Source organism: Molossus molossus, unplaced genomic scaffold (assembly GCF_014108415.1).
Source record: "Molossus molossus isolate mMolMol1 unplaced genomic scaffold, mMolMol1.p scaffold_m16_p_7, whole genome shotgun sequence".
NCBI lineage: Eukaryota > Metazoa > Chordata > Mammalia > Chiroptera > Molossidae > Molossus > Molossus molossus.
Window position 1 is genome coordinate 96,225,248 of NW_023425401.1, and position 18,219 is coordinate 96,243,466.

Sequence of the window (18,219 nt, forward strand, 5' to 3'; positions counted from 1 at the left end):
TAGTCCTTTTGAGAGTTGGAGTTAAAAGATTTAGACTTCGGAGAGAGAAATGGTTCAGTTATGCAACTTCTTTCTAAATTCATAGCCATTTCAGCCATTCCAACACTGTCCTTGGGTCAGGGGGCAGAAGGGAGGAGTTACATGTGTTGGAATAGGTCGGCGTAGGTTAATAATTAACAAATAGTGTGATGTATGGAGAATAGGGGGGTAAGCAGGTTCTTTTCCCACTTTTCAGATAGAATCAGGCTCTCTGATAGATGCATGTAATGCATTTCTTACATATTTGTGCCGCACATTGCTTATTAGCATTTAGATGAATGACAAGAGAAAATAATGAAACAAAGTATCAACAAAGACAACTCAGGAAAATATGTTGCATATCACAACTATTAAAGAATAATTGAATCTTTATTTGTTTCTGTACTGTTTGAAAATTTTATGAGTATACATTGCTTTTAAATAAAAGATCAAAATAAAGGAAGTATTTGGGGAAAAGTAAAGTTAAATAGGAAAACCGATCTAAAAGAATTGACTTTGATGCCAGAAATATCAATGAAGTCGTGCTCCACACTTGGACACTGGAGTTTCTGCATTTACTATAAATGTACTTAAACAAGCAGTGCAGGGAATTTGGTTAACCTTTTAAAATATGGGCTAACCTCAAGTGTAGTAGATAAATGAAATAGTTTAATCTCATGTTTTGAATAAACATATACCATTTTAATAAAACCAGTGTATAATAATCACACACCTATTATAGATTTGGATTTTTTTTTGGGGGGGGTGGTAATGGAACTGATAAAATAGGATTATATCTTGTTTAGCCTGGCGGTCAAGGTATTTTTCATCAGGTTTCATTCATATCTTACTCAAGGTAGATACATATGTGATCACATTGAGATAGAACTTTTGCTTATGTTATAGACAAATCTGTGATGTAAAAGTTAGTCCAGAAAGGAGTGGCAATAAGTTGCAGCTTCAGTTATAAAGGATTCAGTGCGAGACGAATTTGTGGTAACGCAGGGAAGTGGTGCTCAAAGTGCCTTTCTGTCAAGTCATTGGGAGTTCAGGAGACGACTCCAGGGCAAGTTGAATATGTAGCAGGATATGATCAGCTGCCAAACCCAGCCAATCACCTCTGGGTCTGTAGGAATTTAAAGGTGACTCTAGAGAGATTGGTCAGAGAAGGTTTTGTGGATGTGGTTGGAGCTGAACTGGCTCTTTAAGGAAGGACAGGATCACGTGGAACAGTTCTTCTAAGGAGGGATGACATTCATACGTTCATAACAGCAAGTGTCTTACTGGGCTTACCACGTACACGATTCAGTTATGAATGATGTTGTCTCAGGATGAATCCAGGGAAGAGCATCTCTGTGGACCTCGTAAAGAAAGGAGTCCCCTCATGTCTCTGTATTCTTGTACTTTATGTCCAGTGCCTCCCAGTCTTTACAGTGTTCCCCTCAAATCCTAGTGAGAATGTACTTAATGCTGAACCTGACACTCAGTAGGTACAAAATAGACGTTAATTGGGTCTGAACCTGCACTTGTTATTCCTGCAGATTCCATTTTGAATGAATTGTGAGCAAACAGTGTTTTTGTAGGCGTGCCAGAATGCACAGATCACACAGAACCACTATGAAGAAGTCTTTAGTAACTGAACTGCTAATTGAAAATGCTGGGTTGTAGCCACTTAATTGAATAAACTGTCTTTCGAGAGCAATTTGGTTTTGTTCCAAGATGCATTAACTCTTTCAGGTCATGAGGGTAGCACTTATCTCATTGGAGCAGAAATTTAATAAATGGTATTCTTGCATTGTGAGTAAATGAATGAAGCTCAGAAAGCTTCAGGTTTCACCCTGGGTGTTACAGTTCCACTCTGAGGAGCTCATGGCGAGTGTAAAACATCAATAAGGAGCGCTCCTCTAGAACATCGTACTTTGGGTCTCGGTAACCTACTAGGGGGTACCTACTTTGTTCAAGACACTGTGCTCAATGTTAACAGAGATTCAAGAAAAAGCATGGCCAGAACCAGGAGTCTGGAGAGAGGGCAAATAACAACAAGGTAAAATCCTTGAGTGATGCAGACTGCGCCCTTGTTTTAGTGAGGTAAGACGGACAGTAGGGACCATGCCTTGACCACACTATGTGCTCACCATGTTTATTTTACATATATATGTATATGTGTATATATATATTTTTTCTCTGTATGTATATAGATATACACACACACACGCACACATTTATGTGAACAAATATATGTGTGTATATATATAATTTTTATCATCCTCACCCGAGGACATTTTTCCATTTTATGTTCAAATAGAGTGGGAGGGAGAGAGAGGAACAGAGAGAGAGAGAGAAAAACATCAACGTGAAAGGGACACATCGAGTGGTCGCCACCCGCACAACCAACCAGGGCCGGGGACAAACTGCAACCGAGGTACATGCCCTTAGCGGGAACTGAACCCAGGTCTTTCTGGACCAAAGGCCGACACTCCAACCACTGAGCCAAAGTGGCCTGGGCTACATATATATTTTTAAAAATAGTTTTTATTGATGTTTAAGGGAGAGAGAGGGAGAGAGAGAAACATCAATGAGAGTGTGACATCAACTGGCTGCCTTCTGCACATCTCCTCTGGGGATTGGGCTGGCAACCTGGGCATGTGCCCTGACCTAGAATCGAACCGGGGTCTCTCAGTCCATGGAAGTACGCTCACTCCACTGAGCCACACCAGCTGGGCTGTATACACATATTAATATGTGTAATGGTGAAATATGAGCTTGATTAAACAGAAGTATTTTCTACAATTTTCACATATATGCCCTTTTCTCCCTTTGCTTATGTTATATGAGATATGAATTATTAATGTCTGGAGTTATCTAAAATGAGTATGGTCAAGATGTGAAAACCAGAAAAGAAATGCAGCGATTTGGGAGATGTGGTCACTGGGTGTCTGATAGTCTCACTTTGTGTGTCAGCCTACTGGTGGGATATTGAACGCCAGATGGTAAAGAGGGTAAGAGAGGTCTCTCCTACTCAGCAGCATCTGTTACATATTTGTCTGTTGTGAAGATACAGGCCGCTAGTTGTCATCATAGGAAGAAGGGTAAGTGACATAAAAAACCACCGCTAAATGAACTTCCAGCAGAAGATAGAGATAACACCTCCACAAGAAGATAAAACTTCAGAGGTGTATCACCTCCGTGGGGTTGGCATCTCCTTGGACACATAGTCTCTGATCTGTGACATCTGAATGGAGCACATGTTTATTAAAATCAGTCAAGTTATACTTCCATTCACTTTCTTGGCTTCATTTTTCTTATTCTTGATAGATAAAAGAGTAATTACAAGCTGGGAGGAAAAGGATAAACTCAGACATGACCAAAAACCTTGGGACTCACTTAGGGAGCAGGAAATCTAGTTCAATCAGATGGCACTGTTTGAAAACAACCAATAGGAAGTACGGCTTCAGAAGGCAGATGGGCTGTGCAGGGTTCTGAGGAACAGCGAGGAGATGGGTTGATTTCGCTGGAGAGGAGGAAGCGTCGAAGGGTTTAAAAAGAATGATGACACTGAGCTCTGCATTGGTGAGCTTGGTCTGGTAACTGGCCATGAGAAGTGAGTGCGGGATGGCCAGTGGGGGAAGCAGACACCTGTGCCGGCCTTGGCAGTGACTCCCTGGAGCTTGGGAGAAAGAACGATGGCAGAGTGAGATACGGGAATCCTGTGAAACGCAGAAACAACGAAAATGGAAGAGAAAAAGAGCAAGAATAAAGATAATAGGTATTCAAGTCATTGAGGAGGAAAACACAGCAGTCAGATTCACTGATGTGAAATAAAATATCCCCCAAGTTTAGCAAATGAGTATTAGCAGAAGCCTGGATTTAGTGATTCATGTCTATATTGTAGAGAGAAGGAGGAGAGGAAAGGAGGAGGAGAAAGAATGAGGTCTATACTGTAGAGAGGAGGAGGAGAGGAAAGCAGGAGGAGAATGAATGAGGTCTTTATTGTAGAGAGGAAGAGGAGAGGAAAGGAGGAGGAGAATGAATGAGGTCTTTATTGTAGACAGGAGGAGGAGAGGAAAGGAGGAGGAGAATGAATGAGGTCTTTATTGTAGAGAGGAGGAGGAGAGGAAAGGAGGAGGAGAATGAATGAGGTCTATATTGTAGAGAGGAGGAGGAGAGGAAAGGAGGAGGAGAATGAATGAGGTCTTTATTGTAGAGAGGAGGAGGAGAGGAAAGGAGGAGGAGAATGAATGAGGTCTATATTGTAGAGAGGAGGAGGAGGAGAGGAAAGGAGGAGGAGAATGAATGAGGTCTTTATTGCAGAGAGGAGGAGGAGAGGAAAGGAGGAGGAGAATGAATGAGGTCTTTATTGTAGAGAGGAGGAGGAGAGGAAAGGAGGAGGAGGAGAATGAATGAGGTCTATATTGTAGAGAGGAGGAGGAGAGGAAAAGAGGAGGAGAATGAATGAGGTCTTTATTGTAGTGAGGAGGAGGAGAGGAAAGGAGGAGGAGGAGAATGAATGAGGTCTTTATTGTAGAGAGGAGGAGGAGAGGAAAGGAGGAGGAGAATGAATGAGGTCTATATTGTAGAGAGGAGGGGGAGAGGAAAGGAGGAGGAGAATGAATGAGGTCTTTATTGTAGAGAGGAGGAGGAGAGGAAAGGAGGAGGAGAATGAATGAGGTCTTTATTGTAGAGAGGAGGAGGAGAGGAAAGGAGGAGGAGAATGAATGAGGTCTTTATTGTAGAGAGGAGGAGGAGAGGAAAGGAGGAGGAGAATGAATGAGGTCTTTATTGTAGAGAGGAGGAGGAGAGGAAAGGAGGAGGAGGAGAATGAATGAGGTCTATATTGTAGAGAGGAGGAGGAGAGGAAAGGAGGAGGAGGAGAATGAATGAGGTCTTTATTGTAGAGAGGAGGAGGAGAGGAAAGGAGGAGGAGGAGAATGAATGAGGTCTTTATTGTAGAGAGGAGGAGGAGAGGAAAGGAGGAGGAGAATGAATGAGGTCTTTATTGTAGAGAGGAGGAGGAGAGGAAAGGAGGAGGAGAATGAATGAGGTCTTTATTGTAGAGAGGAGGAGGAGAGGAAAGGAGGAGGAGAATGAATGAGGTCTTTATTGTAGAGAGGAGGAGGAGAGGAAAGGAGGAGGAGGAGAATGAATGAGGTCTATATTGTAGAGAGGAGGAGGAGAGGAAAGGAGGAGGAGAATGAATGAGGTCTATATTGTAGAGAGGAGGAGGAGAGGAAAGGAGGAGGAGAATGAATGAGGTCTTTATTGTAGAGAGGAGGAGGAGAGGAAAGGAGGAGGAGAATGAATGTGGTCTTTATTGTAGAGAGGAGGAGGAGAGGAAAGGAGGAGGAGGAGAATGAATGAGGTCTATATTGTAGAGAGGAGGAGGAGAGGAAAGGAGGAGGAGAATGAATGATGTCTTTATTGTAGAGAGGAAGAGGAGAGGAAAGGAGGAGGAGAATGAATGAGGTCTTTATTATAGAGAGGAGGAGGAGAGGAAAGGAGGAGGAGAATGAATGAGGTCTTTATTGTAGAGAGGAGGAGGAGAGGAAAGCAGGAGGAGAATGAATGAGGTCTTTATTGTAGAGAGGAGGAGGAGAGGAAAGGAGGAGGAGAATGAATGAGGTCTTTATTGTCCAGAGGAGGAGGAGAATGAATGAGGTCTTATTGTAGAGAGGAGAGGAAAGGAAAGAGAAGTGTGATAGCAGTGAGAAGATGACAAAGATATAGAAATAATTTTATTTATTGATTTAATAACATTTATAAGGTGCTTGCTATGCTCCATGCAATGTTCTAAGTTATTTACAGTGTTCACTCATTAATCCTGACAATATGGGGTAGGTAATATTATTATTCCTGTTGTAAAGATGTGGAAACCATGGTTCTAAGGCACAGAGAGGTAAATTGTTACCCTGAAAAAAAGGTGAAAGATAGCCCAGAAACAACAGAGATGGAAAAATCTTGAACAAAATATTATCAGTTGAATCCATCAGCATAGAAACTGTATTATTGGTTAGTGGGGTTTGTCAGAATATCGATGGACTTTACTACATCATTTTAATGGAATAAAGAACCAAACCTACATAATCATGTCAGTACACAGGAAAGCACTTAACCTATTGATGAAGAGAAAAACAAACCAAAAACCTTCAGCAACCTAGACTAGAAAGGACTTTCTTCCTTTAATAAAAGGCTGAAAAACCGCCCTGGCCGGTTTGGCTCAGCGGTTGGCGCATCGGCCTGCGGTCCAGAGAGACCCGGGTTCGGTTCCCGCTAAGGGCAGGTACCTGGGTTGCAGTTTGTCCCCGGCCCTGGTTGGTCATGCGGGTGGCAGCCACTCGATGTGTCCCTTCACATCGATGTTTTTCTCTCTCTCTGTTCCTCTCTCTCCCTCCCGCTCTATCTGAACAAAAAATGGAAAATGTCCTCGGGTGAGGATAAAAAATTTTTTTTTTTTAATTTGTTGGGGTGACATTGGTTAATAAATTATCTGGGTTTCAGGTGTACAATTCTATAATCACGTGTGCAGTCTTTTAGCCGGTTTTTATTTTGTTTTATTTTCTTTGTAGAATAACTGATTAAATTTTGTTTTTATTTTTTCTCTGCATTGACTCTCAAATGTTTTCTGTAATGTACAATCTTATTAATACTACTGTAGTTAATCTTTTTTTCCCCCTTGAACTATCTTAGATTTTTCGTTCTTGTCTCCCTCCGTTTATAGTATTTCTTGAATCGTTTAGTTTACCCCAAATCCCATTGCCTTCTAAACTATTATATGCTGGCAGATAATTTACTTAAAGTATATTTATCAACATTTTATTTACCTGTTGAAATCCTGTTACTGCGTTGTCATTTTGTACTTGACGTCATTACCTGGCCTGGGGTTCAAGGCCCTGCTACGTTTCCCGTGGATCACCTCTCCAGGCTCAGCTCTGGTCTTCATCTCTACGTTCCCCCAGCTGCTCGCCGTGCGCTCATGCAGCCCTGAATTTCCCTCGCACCGTTTATTTCTGTTCCTTCTGTCATTTTATTTTGGCATTTACACCTTTTAAGATGATGAGTGTGTCCTGTAGTGTCACCATCTTGAAACGTTTTTTCCCTGTGTAGTTAGGAGTGCCCTTGCTCTTCAGATGCTCACCGCGGTTTCTTGGCCTCCTTTCTCCCTCCAGTTGTGGTCACTCACGGCGTCCTCGCTGCTGACAGCACGTGGGGGCAGGATTGACTGACGGGTGGATCTGGCTTTTCATTCACTTAAGATTTTTTGCTTATCTGTAATGAAATGCACTTGTTTTGATATTAGGGAAGGATTTTTTTTTTTTGGGGTCTTGCTTGTATATTCAGCGCAATACCATGCATGTTTTATGCATTGAATAAATACATGTTTAATTTATAATAAGTGAAAACTTTTTTTTGAAAGCTATAAAAACTGGGTTTTCTGGGTTAAAGCTCTTCTGTTGAAGTAGTGGGGAAGCTGAGCATGGGCTCTTGCCAGGCTTTGTTGGTAAGGGGTTTGGGGAGGGGCCGGAAAGTCTGCGTGTACTGTTGGAATTTGGGGGTACTGTACTTTGAATATTAGAATGAAGACTGTTCACAAGACCATACTATTAGTGGTTTTAATTATGTAATTGCCAGGGATAAGGAGTAGAAATAAGCAGGCAGCCATTCTGTTTTCAAAATGATTGTTTATTTTTCTTTTGGTTCCCTTACTGTGGAATATTGTAGTCCTTATACAGTGGGGAAATGAGACTGCTGTATTCAGAAAATAATTTTTTCTTTGTCATTAATATTTCATTCACTAGCAACCCTGTGGGGGAATCAGTTTTTAGTAATTTAAAAATATTGTTATATCATTTCATTCTGTGTTGTAATATTTCCTGGGATCAGGGTGGTAGTTAGAGGGTTCTGTTTCACTGATGTTGCTCCTCACTGTTCTCTGCATTTTTTCCCCTCACATTCTGGACCTCCTGGCAGCCCTGACCCTAGGCCTCGTGTCCTGCACCCATCATGACAGTAGTCTCTGCTTGGGTCCGACCTTGCCCTTGGAAATAGGGACGTGCTCTCTGGGAAAAAACAGAGCCACCTCCCTGAGTGCTTCCTTCCTGGACCAAAGCCCCAGTTTCTGTTTGATTTGATTCCTCTCTTCCGCCTTTACATTTTTATTTTTTACACGTTTCTTCGGCATTTTAAATTATTATCAACATGAGCATTAGTTCAATGGGAGCCACTTTGCTGTGCTTGGGCACATCCTGAGCATCTGCTTTGTAGAGAGCACATTATTAACAATTGCAGTACTTAGCCCTGGCCGGTCTGGCTCAGCTGTCAGAGCGTCGGCCCGCAGACCAGAGTCCCGGGTTCGGTTCTCGCTAAGGGCGCGTACCTTACTTCCATTTGTCCCCAGCCCCAGTTGGGGTTGTGTGAGTGGCAACCACTCGATGTGTGTCTCCCACATTAATGTTTCTCTCTCTCTCTCTTCCTCTCTCCCTCCCTCCCACTCTATCTGAAGATAAATGCAAAAATGTCCTCGGGTAAGGATAAAAAATTAAAATATAAAAAAAAAAATGAAAAAAATCACAGTATTTAATGAAGGCACAGTCAAGATATTTTGCCCAAGACACACCGAGTCAGTTCATGTTGTGAGCTGAAGGTGATTTTTTCACCTTGGAGCTCCTGACATAAGAAGCAATCTAATTTTCAGATTCATCAAGGGGGGATGAAAACAGTATAGCTTTGCTGTAAATCACTGAACATTGAAGTTAGTAATCAGGAAAAATGGTTTTTACTGCTGTTATCATGAAATTCCAGTGTTCTGCAAAAACGGTATATGTAATATACATGTCACTAGGTGCATGTTAGTATACATTCATTTATCCATAGTTATCTTAGTGAAGAAACAAAAACCTATTCAAGCTATCCTAAGGAAAATGTATAAAAGGTGCTAAGGATATATTGCGGGACCAAAGGTCTTAGAAAATTTAAGACCTTATCAGCAACTGGATTTGAGACATGGAAAACAGGTTGCAGCCTTTAAATCTCTCTCCTGTGAGTCTCCTATTTCTCTCTGTCTCTCTGGCCATCCAGTTCATTCCTCTCTCTGAAGGTTGGCTTTCTTTGATTTTCCATCCACACAGTAAAAGGCAGTTGCCCCAAAGAATTTATATCTCACAGTGAGCCGCAGAGACTGTCCCACTAACACATTTCTGGGAAAGTGAATCTAGCAGCTAGTTGAGGGTTGGCTGAACCCCTGGTGGAGTAGGTCTGGCCAAGAGGGTGGGCACCCAAGGTGAAGGTATGGCTACCTGAATCCACTGTGTGGTTGGGGACCCGTTCTTAGAAAAGGAGAGGATTTTGTAAGCTGGGGAGTTATTGTAAGGGGTCAGTCGCGTTAAATACCTAGAAGGACCTGGGTGTTTTATTAAGTACCTACTTGGATAAACAGAGAGTCTGAAGACAGGAGGTGTGTTAATTTTAAGCTTGTAATTTCCATAGGTAGTTTTAGAAAACTGTGTCTGTAACCACAGGCAGGCACAGGCCGTGTGTGAGAGAGGATTTAATAGTAAATACCACGTTTATTCAGAGTGCTGTTACCAGTGTTACATCAAGTTATAAATCTCAGAATCTTGGCCCTGCTTTGTACATCATGGGATTTTGGACTAGCGTCTTAGCGACTACTAATTAAATATGGCAGAGGAGATGCCTGACCACCCTAATTTGTATGTTATTTTAAGCATCATATTTCTTTGCTTTAACCACAGAACCGTGCAACATACCGTGTACTAAAAAAAATAGAGTGCGTCATGATCTCACTGGGATATGTAGATTCCCAGGTGCTTTTCAACCATGTTTTCATACTTCCTGTCTTTGGTTTGGCAAATTAATGCTTTTTAAGTTAAACTTAAAAACACTCATAAACTTTGACTTTTATTTTTCGACTCTTTATCAGTAAGAAATAGCAGTTTCTGGTACCTAAAAAGAGAAAAGAGTCCTGGCCAGTGTAGCTCAGCAGTTGGAGCGTCGCCTGTGGACTGTGGGGTTGCGGGTTCGATTCCCAGTCAAGGACACATACCTGGGTTGCAGGATTGATCCCCAGCCCCAGTGGGGGGTAGTGTGGGAGGCAGCCATTCAGTGTGTCTCTCCCTCTCTCCCTTCCACTCTGTCTAGAAAGCAATGGAAAAATATTCTCGAATGAGGATTAAAAAGAAAAAGAGAAAAGAAATGTGTGTTTGAGATAGGAAGGGATTCAGAGCCAGCAAGAACACGGACTACCTTCTGCGGATTGTCTGTGGGCAGGATGTGTTTGATATCATATGGAATGCCCTTTGCCCCAGAATCCCAATCCTGCGTGATTTCCCCCAGGCACTCAATGGTGGTGCTCAGGGCATTCACGCACAGTGTAGCAGATGCAGTGCGTTGTCCACAATGATGCAGAGTCACCAAGAGTTATGTGGTTATATTTTAGTACCAGCTCTCTGATGTTTGTGTCAAGACTTTGTAGTAGAAGATTTAGCCCAATTCAGTCACATTTAAAGCGCCTTAGGAATAGGAGCTTATTTGTTTTTTGAGATATTTAAAAATGCACTTTTACCAATTTGGGTGTCAGAATCAAGCTTTACCTGTTTTAAAGCAGTATTTTCTGGCTGGTGGTGAATGGTATTAGGAAAAAGACACAAACTAGATCAAGGAAATAAAGACCGCAAAACCTAAGATTAAAATTACACCTATCCCTTTCTTATTTTGCTCCAATTATAGATTTTTGCACTGAGGACTGACTTATTTATAGGACTTATTCTATTTTGGAGGCTATCTCTAATTTGTATATAGTAATGTTTAAAAATCTATGGGTCACTTTATTTTGTTGTTCTTGTTCTCTGGTATGGTGCATGGCTCTGTGGTGGGAGTAAAGAAATATAATACTTTTAAGGATTATAGCATTTAAGTTGGGATGGCTGGGCATTTTCCCATCAACTCAATAATAGTATTAGGCAGTTTTTGGTGAATACCTACTGAATGATGTGTAAAACTGGTAGTTTAGGAGTTCAGAAAAGGGGACAGCTAGCCTAGAGTAGCCTGGAAGGAGTCAGTGAGGTTGTTTTTGGAAGGCTTTGTTAGGATGTATTTAGGAGAGAGGCTAATCTAGGCTAGGCATTCTGGAAGTGGAAGGCCCAGGATTATTCAGGGGAGAGTAAAGGAGAGTTTGACTGGACTGTTGGGTTCATTATAAGAAGAATATAATGATTGGAAATACATATTGAGATCATGTTTGTACATTATGAGATGATAATGGTGATAGCAGCAACAGTGTTTGATGGTGTCTGGGAAGGGCTGGAGGAGGAAGAGGAGAGAGGCAGACATTTCAGTAGGAAAAACTGCATGATTGAACTAAGGTGGTCGCGATCAGAATGGACAGGAAGGGGCGAAGTAACAGTCGAGAAGGAATGATGCGTGGACTTGGGGACTAACCCATTCATGACGCAAAGCTAATGGGGTGTATGAGAAGACGGTTCGAAGTGTTAGCTCTGGAGAGCAGTGAGAATAAAGCTGTAAACAAGCCAAAGGACAGAGGAATCATTGCTTTTTATGGAAAGAGGACTTTATCAGTAAATATGTGACTATGTCAGTGAAATATATGATTCCAAGTCAGCAACTGGAACTTGAGAGAGAAATCAGGAATAGACTACATCATGGTAAAGGAAATGAATATGTGAGGCTGTTTTTTGAAGTTTGGAACCTAAAGACAAAGAGAGAAACAAGATTATAGATAGCGTGGGGACCAACAGGAGGTTTTTGTGGAGAGGGTAGAAATAGAACATGTCCATAAATAAAAAGGGAGAAGAACTCCAACATGTCTATAAATAGAAAGGGAGAAGAAATAGAACATGTCTGTAGACAGACAGGGAGAAACCAGTGGCTAGGAATAGACTAACAATGTTGAGAGGTAGTAATTGAGGGAACTTTGTTGATGTGGAGAAAAATAGACTGGTCTTAAAATATTAGGGTTTTAAGGATGCTGGTTACCTAGGTCCTGGTCAATCAGTATTTTACTGCACAAGGCCAGTCATTGAATTCTAGGACAAGTACCTCAAAAGAATTACTTGGGCCCTGGCTGGTTTGGCTCAATGGTTAGAGCATCGGCCCACGGACCAGAGAGTCCCAGGTTTGGTTCTTGCTAAGGGCATGTACCTCGGTTGCGGTTTGTCCCTGGTCCTGGTCATGTTCGTGTGGGTGGCAACCACTCGATGTGTCTCTCTCACATCGATGTTTCTCTCTCTCTCTTCTCCGCTCTCTCCGAAGATAAATGCAAAGAATGTCATTGGGTGAGGATAAAAAAAATTACTTGGTTTAGTGTGTTTTTTACTTTGGTAGAAATAGCCCTCTGTCGTACTGGTGTTAAAATCATTGCTTTTGTGGACATCTTTCTACGTTACATCAATTTGATATTCTGTTCTGGTTTCCTAGCCTCCTTTTTTTTTTCTTTATTGATTTTATAGAGAGAGATAGAAACATCAATGAAAGAGAACATCAACTGGCTGCCTCCTGCATGCCCTCCACTGGGGATCAGGCCATAATCTGAGCATGTGCCCTGACCCAGAACAGAACTGGCGACCTCTTGGTGCATGGGTTGGTGCTCAACCACTGAGCCACACTGGCTGGGCTCCTACCTTCTTTTTTTTTTTTTATCCTCACCCGAGGATATTTTTCCATTTTTTTGTACAGATAGAGTGGGAGGGAGAGAGAGGAAGGGAGAGAGAGAGAGAAACATCGACGTGAAAGGACACATCGAGTGGCTGCCACCCGCACGACCAACCAGGGCCGGGGACAAACTGCAACCGAAGTACGTGCCCTTAGCGGGAACCGAACCCGGGTCTCTCCGGACGCAGGCCGGCGCTCTAACCGCTGAGCCAAACTGGCCAGGGCCCTAGCCTTCTTTTGATCACAGATTCCTGCAGACTTGATTAGCATCAGTGTCAAACCTACGAATTGAGTCCCTCAATTGAGTTACTAAACTAGAGACCCAATTCAGTAGCCTCCCTGACTATTGGGCAGTTTGGGTTACGTGTTAACAGATAGTATTTGACATTATATTACTTTATCATCATGTTGAGTAATATTCCAGTGGCCTTGTAAATTAATTTTTTAAAACTTTGACCAGTCTATCAACGTGTTTTATTCTTTCCCAGTGAAATCTTTATTTTGCAGAAAATGAAATAAATGAAATCCATTTACTGCCACTCAGCCACTCTTATTGGCCATGTTTGTTTTTAGTGAGAAAACAGTGTCATGGGGAGGAGCCTGGGCTGGGGAGTCCGCTGGGCCAGTTACGCTATAATGACAAGACTTAGGCTTGTTTCACTATTTTCATTGTGACCATTTCTTAGAGCAGTTTAAGGTTCACAGCAAAGTTGAGGGAACATACAGAGATTTCCCATTAGTCTCCGCCTCTGCCTCCATCCTCCATGCATATAGGCTAGTTTCTAAATACCACTGGTTTTCAGTTTCTTCATCTCTGAAATGCAGGTAGTAATGACTACTTCATAGATTTCTGGGTGGAGGAAGACCACGTTTTTAGAATGTCTGATAGTTAATGAGTGCTCAGTAGTGGGTGTGTGGTCATATTAGAGACATAATTGCTTTAACACTTACTTGGGGACAGCGTTATATTTATAGGGTGCTGTATAATATTTTTGATGATAATGCTTAATATGGTCCTGAGAGTTTCATGAAATGAATGAGCGAATGAGTGAATATACACATGCATACAGAAATAAATAGTTCCATGGGATCCCTGAGTCTCTGGAAAGATTTATTTTAAAGTATGTTTTTATTGATTTTTTTTTTTTTTAGAGAGAGAGAGAGAAACATTGATGTGAGAGAGAATATATCTGCCTTCTCATGCCCCCTACTGGGGATTGAGCTCACAACCCAGGCATGTGCCCTGACTGGGAATTGAACTGGGACCTCGCAGACCGTGGGATGATGCTGAATCCACTGAGCCACGCCAGACAGGCTCTGAAAAGTTTTTACTTCAGTCCTAGGTAGAATTTCTTGCCTATATGTACTATACAACTTAGGTATCTTGAAAATTTAGATGTGGTGGTCATAGAAATGAATTGATATAGTAGTCTTAGGAACGATGGTGCTTTCTGTTTCAGATCTGCCTTTTCCTTTCACAATAGTGAGACATTTTGAAGACACTGTTCTTAGAAACTATAGAACAGTTGATTCTAGCCCAGGCCCCATCCCCTGAAGCTCTAAAGTAGATTCATTTTAGAAGCAGTATCACTGGCAATAGTGATCAAAAAGCTGTGTGTGTGTGTGTGTGTGTGTGTGTGTGTGTGGTTTTATTTTATTTTCTGCTGCTTTGAAGTTCGTAAGATGAGTAGTGGCCCTAGAAAATGTCTGTAGGTCCGCACCTCTTAGCCCGCATGGTCTGTGATTCCTGTGGGCAGGCTTGCCCTCTGTGCCGCACGTCCCCCAGAGTCAGTGCAGCAGGTTCACCCTGCACGCCTGGACCTCTGCGCAGCCTCCGTTTCTCATCTGTAATCTGAGACTTTATGTGACACAGTTTTGTGTTATTTAAATGTGGTAATACATCTAAATGGATTAGCTCCTTGCCTGCAACATAGTAAGCCCTTGGTGAGTCTTACTGCATTGTTGCTGATGCTGCTATAATTTGAAATAATTGATGATTAAGTTATGACTGCAGGGGAAATACTGATTAACTCAACACAGTTCCTGGCCCATAGCGGACCCTTAATAAAAATGTCTGAAGCATTTGAGATCTTGCTGCTCAGCAGATGTGTCAGTTGGACTCAAATAAACTCATTAAAAAATGTTCCCTTTACTCCCATATTCAAATGCCCACCACACCCTCCCCTAGTTTTCAGAGTAGACAGAGAATGGGTGGCTTTCCAGACATAATGCCTCCTCCTCAGACCTGCCACTGACATACAAATGGCTAGGTTAACATACTTCTGCATGCCAGGCCCAGGATTTAGAATTCTGTTTCGGTGGTTTGCAGTTGCTTTTCCTAATGGCGCATCTACATGGCGTATTGAGCTGCTTATCTGATCATGCAGATGCTGCTGACTGAGTACTTGGACATGAAGAATACTCGTACGGCCTCTGAGACGTCGGCCCAGCTGAGTTACGCCAGCACCGGACGAGAGTTTGCAGCCTTCTTCGCCAAGAAGAAACCTCAAAGGCCAAAAAATTCTCTTTTCAAGTAAGTATCTCCCCGCTGGTAACACAGCAGGTGTCAAGGAAGTGTTAGATCCTGGTAGGAGGACTTCTGCTGAGTGATGGCCATCACTTGACCCACTTAAAATTGATTTGAAATCATTTATAGGAAGTGAATATACATTCAATTGCGTGTACTTTTGTGTTCTGTAAGGGGAAGTGTTCATATTGGAATATGATTACTGGACTATCTAGAGCTTCTGAAAAAACTGTAGGAATTTTTTTCTGGGGAGTTTTATATATAATGAAGGGAAACAGAATTGTCCAGTTGTTTCTGGGGAGATATATATGAAATGAAAAGAAATGTAATATTTTAGCCTTTGGAAAGCCCCCAGTGCCAAGAAGCAACCTTTGTTAATAAAGTTATGTAAGTCTCTCTAGCTAAGTAGTATTGGATCTTGTCTGATTTAATAAAGGAACAATCTGGAAGTTCTTTTTATTTTTTTCTGACTACTATCTTACCTAACCCCACCTGGCCATGTATTCTAAGTACATGTCACTTGGTAACAACCAACAGTCACATTGTTATCAACATTAATAACAACAACAACTATAACAGCTGCCGTTGATGTATAAGTTCCTCGAGACAGTCGGAAGCATAACTCCCCTGCGGCCAGTCTCGGCTTGGGGAGTGCGGCTGGCACTGACTGAGGCCTCACCGAGGGCGGCCAAGGCCTTAGGCCATTTTCACGGACTAGCTCATTTACTCATGGCCACCTTGCAGGTGTGGGTTCTATTTTTAATCCTCTTTTTACATGTTAAAGAAACAACAGCTGCAGCACAAGAGAGGCGAGGAGACTTACAGCTGGCAAGTATTAGGAGCAGGAGTTAAATCTTGGCAGACCTGTGTGTGCTTTTGAAGAGTTAGTAGATATTTAAGAAGGTGTATCTGTAAACCTAAGCATGTAAAGTGATTACAGAAGTATTATCTGAATGGTTAGTGCTCCAGGATCTTTTACGGATTCACTTTTGAGATTTGTTTTGTTGTTGTTGTTTATTGGTTTATTTTACCCCTCACCCAAGGATATGTTTTTATTGATTTTGAGACAGAGGAAGAGGGAGAGAGAGAAACAGCAATGTGAGAGAAGCATGGATTGGTTGCCTCCTGTACACACCCCAATCTAAACCTGGGTATGTGCCCTGACGGGGAATTGAACCTGTGATCTTATGATGATGCTACAACCGACTGAGCCTCACCAGCCAGGGCGTGTGTGTGTGTTTAAAAATTATGGATTCATAGAGTTCTTAATCATTAAGGAAAGTTTCAGCAGTTCATTTATCCCACATCTAGAGGAGATGAGGTTTATTGTGTTTACAGTGGAATAAAATCCATTGTTTATTGAGTGTGTTTCTTCCTTTTTTATTTTTTTTACAGTTTTATTCAAAGGTTAGATGTAGTATCAGTACAGATGCTTTCATCTGCAAGTAATGTAGAACCCCAGATGAGCTATGAGTTGATTAAAGCACAGGGCAGTTCTTACCTCACACAATAAGGATGACTGTAGATTCCTTAAGTCACCATCACTGTGTCAAGGGCCCAGCCGGTTTCACTTCCGCCTTCATTTCCACTCCAGTGACAACAGCGATGCCAAGGAAAGAGGGTGTGATTCTGCTTATAAATCTTTTTGTAATTGGTAGTCTTTATTTTTTATAGCAGGTTCAGGTATTTAGAAGAATCGAATAGACAATGCAGAGTTCCCTTATGTTCCCCTCTTCTGCAACTTCTTCTACCAACATCTTGCATGAATGTGGTACATTTGTTAACAATCGGTGACCCAATATTTATTTACATTATTAGCTGAAGCCCATTGTTTGGATTAGGGTTCACACTTTGTTTTCTACAGTTCTATGGGTTTTGGGAAATGTAGAATGTCCTATACCCCCCTTACAGTCTCGTACAAAGTGGTTTCACGCCTGTTTTCCACTTGTTTATTCCTTCTTGTCCCTGCTCCCTGAACCCCTGACTTCATTGCTGTCTCTTTAGTTTGCCTTTCCAGAGTGTCTTTCATAGTTCAAGTGATATAGTATATAGCCTTTCAGACTATATTTTTCCACTTAGCAGTATGTGTTTAAAGTTTCATCTCTTTTTGTGGCTTGAAAGATCATCTCTTTGTATCGCTGAATAATATTCCATTGTGTGGATGTACCGCAGTTTTTCCATTCAACTACTGAAAGGCATCTTGGTCGTTTACATAAAGCTACTGGAAACACTCATGTGCCAGTTTGTGTGTAAATGTAAGTTTTCAACTCATTGGGATAAATACTCAGGGGCATGGCTACTAGATCATATGGTACGACTAAGTTTAACTGTAAGACACTGCCAAACATCTATGCCACGTCACATGCTTTTAGAAGTATTTTAAGGTATTTCTCACACATTTATTAGTGTTTCCTGCCAGTGACAGCTGCTCTGCACGTTCTTCTCAGCGACCAGGCCTGGGTCTGAAGTCCACTGCTAACCCCGTCCCTGGCAAGGGCAAGCAGACCACGCGGTTGTCTTGAACCAGCTGGGTTTTTTCTCTTGAGATGGGTCTCGAGCTGGAAAGGCAGCCACTTTTCCTGAGCGCAGGGGAAACACTGCTGAGTGAAGAGGGAGCAGGTAGCAGGACACCCCGATAGAGCTGGAGCTGTGCCAGCAAGCAAGGTAGCCGGAGGAAAGGTAGCGAGTGGAGGCTCAGAGACTGCCTCGGATGCTGCCTGCGCCCCCCCCCCCCCAGCTCCACCCACCATCTAAATGCAGGCATATTGCTGAAACCAGGTTTCAGGGTGTTTAGGTTTCATGCTCTCAGCCATCATCCCTAACTCAATCTGAGACCACATAGCCATTTTCAAACATTCAGCCAATCCTGAAATTGTGGTGTTGGAAAACATATAAATTGTGGGAAATGAATAAATGACCTTGAATAATTGTCACATGTTTATTATCATCATCACATTGAAATAACTCCTCGCCCGCATAGAATGAGGCCATTA

The 18,219-nt window shown here is 42.0% G+C and overlaps 1 protein-coding gene across 22 annotated transcripts in view; it reads left to right on the top strand.

Moving 5' to 3' along the window:
• Positions 1–18,219, top strand: part of EXOC4 (exocyst complex component 4) — a 761,664-nt gene that overhangs the window by 204,269 nt on the left and 539,176 nt on the right. For all 22 annotated transcript variants that reach the window (XM_036247077.1, XM_036247080.1, XM_036247079.1 and 19 more), the window contains exon 8: positions 15,087–15,232. In XM_036247077.1, the coding sequence (XP_036102970.1) occupies positions 15,087–15,232 (146 nt within the window). The remainder of the gene's footprint in view (positions 1–15,086; positions 15,233–18,219) is intronic.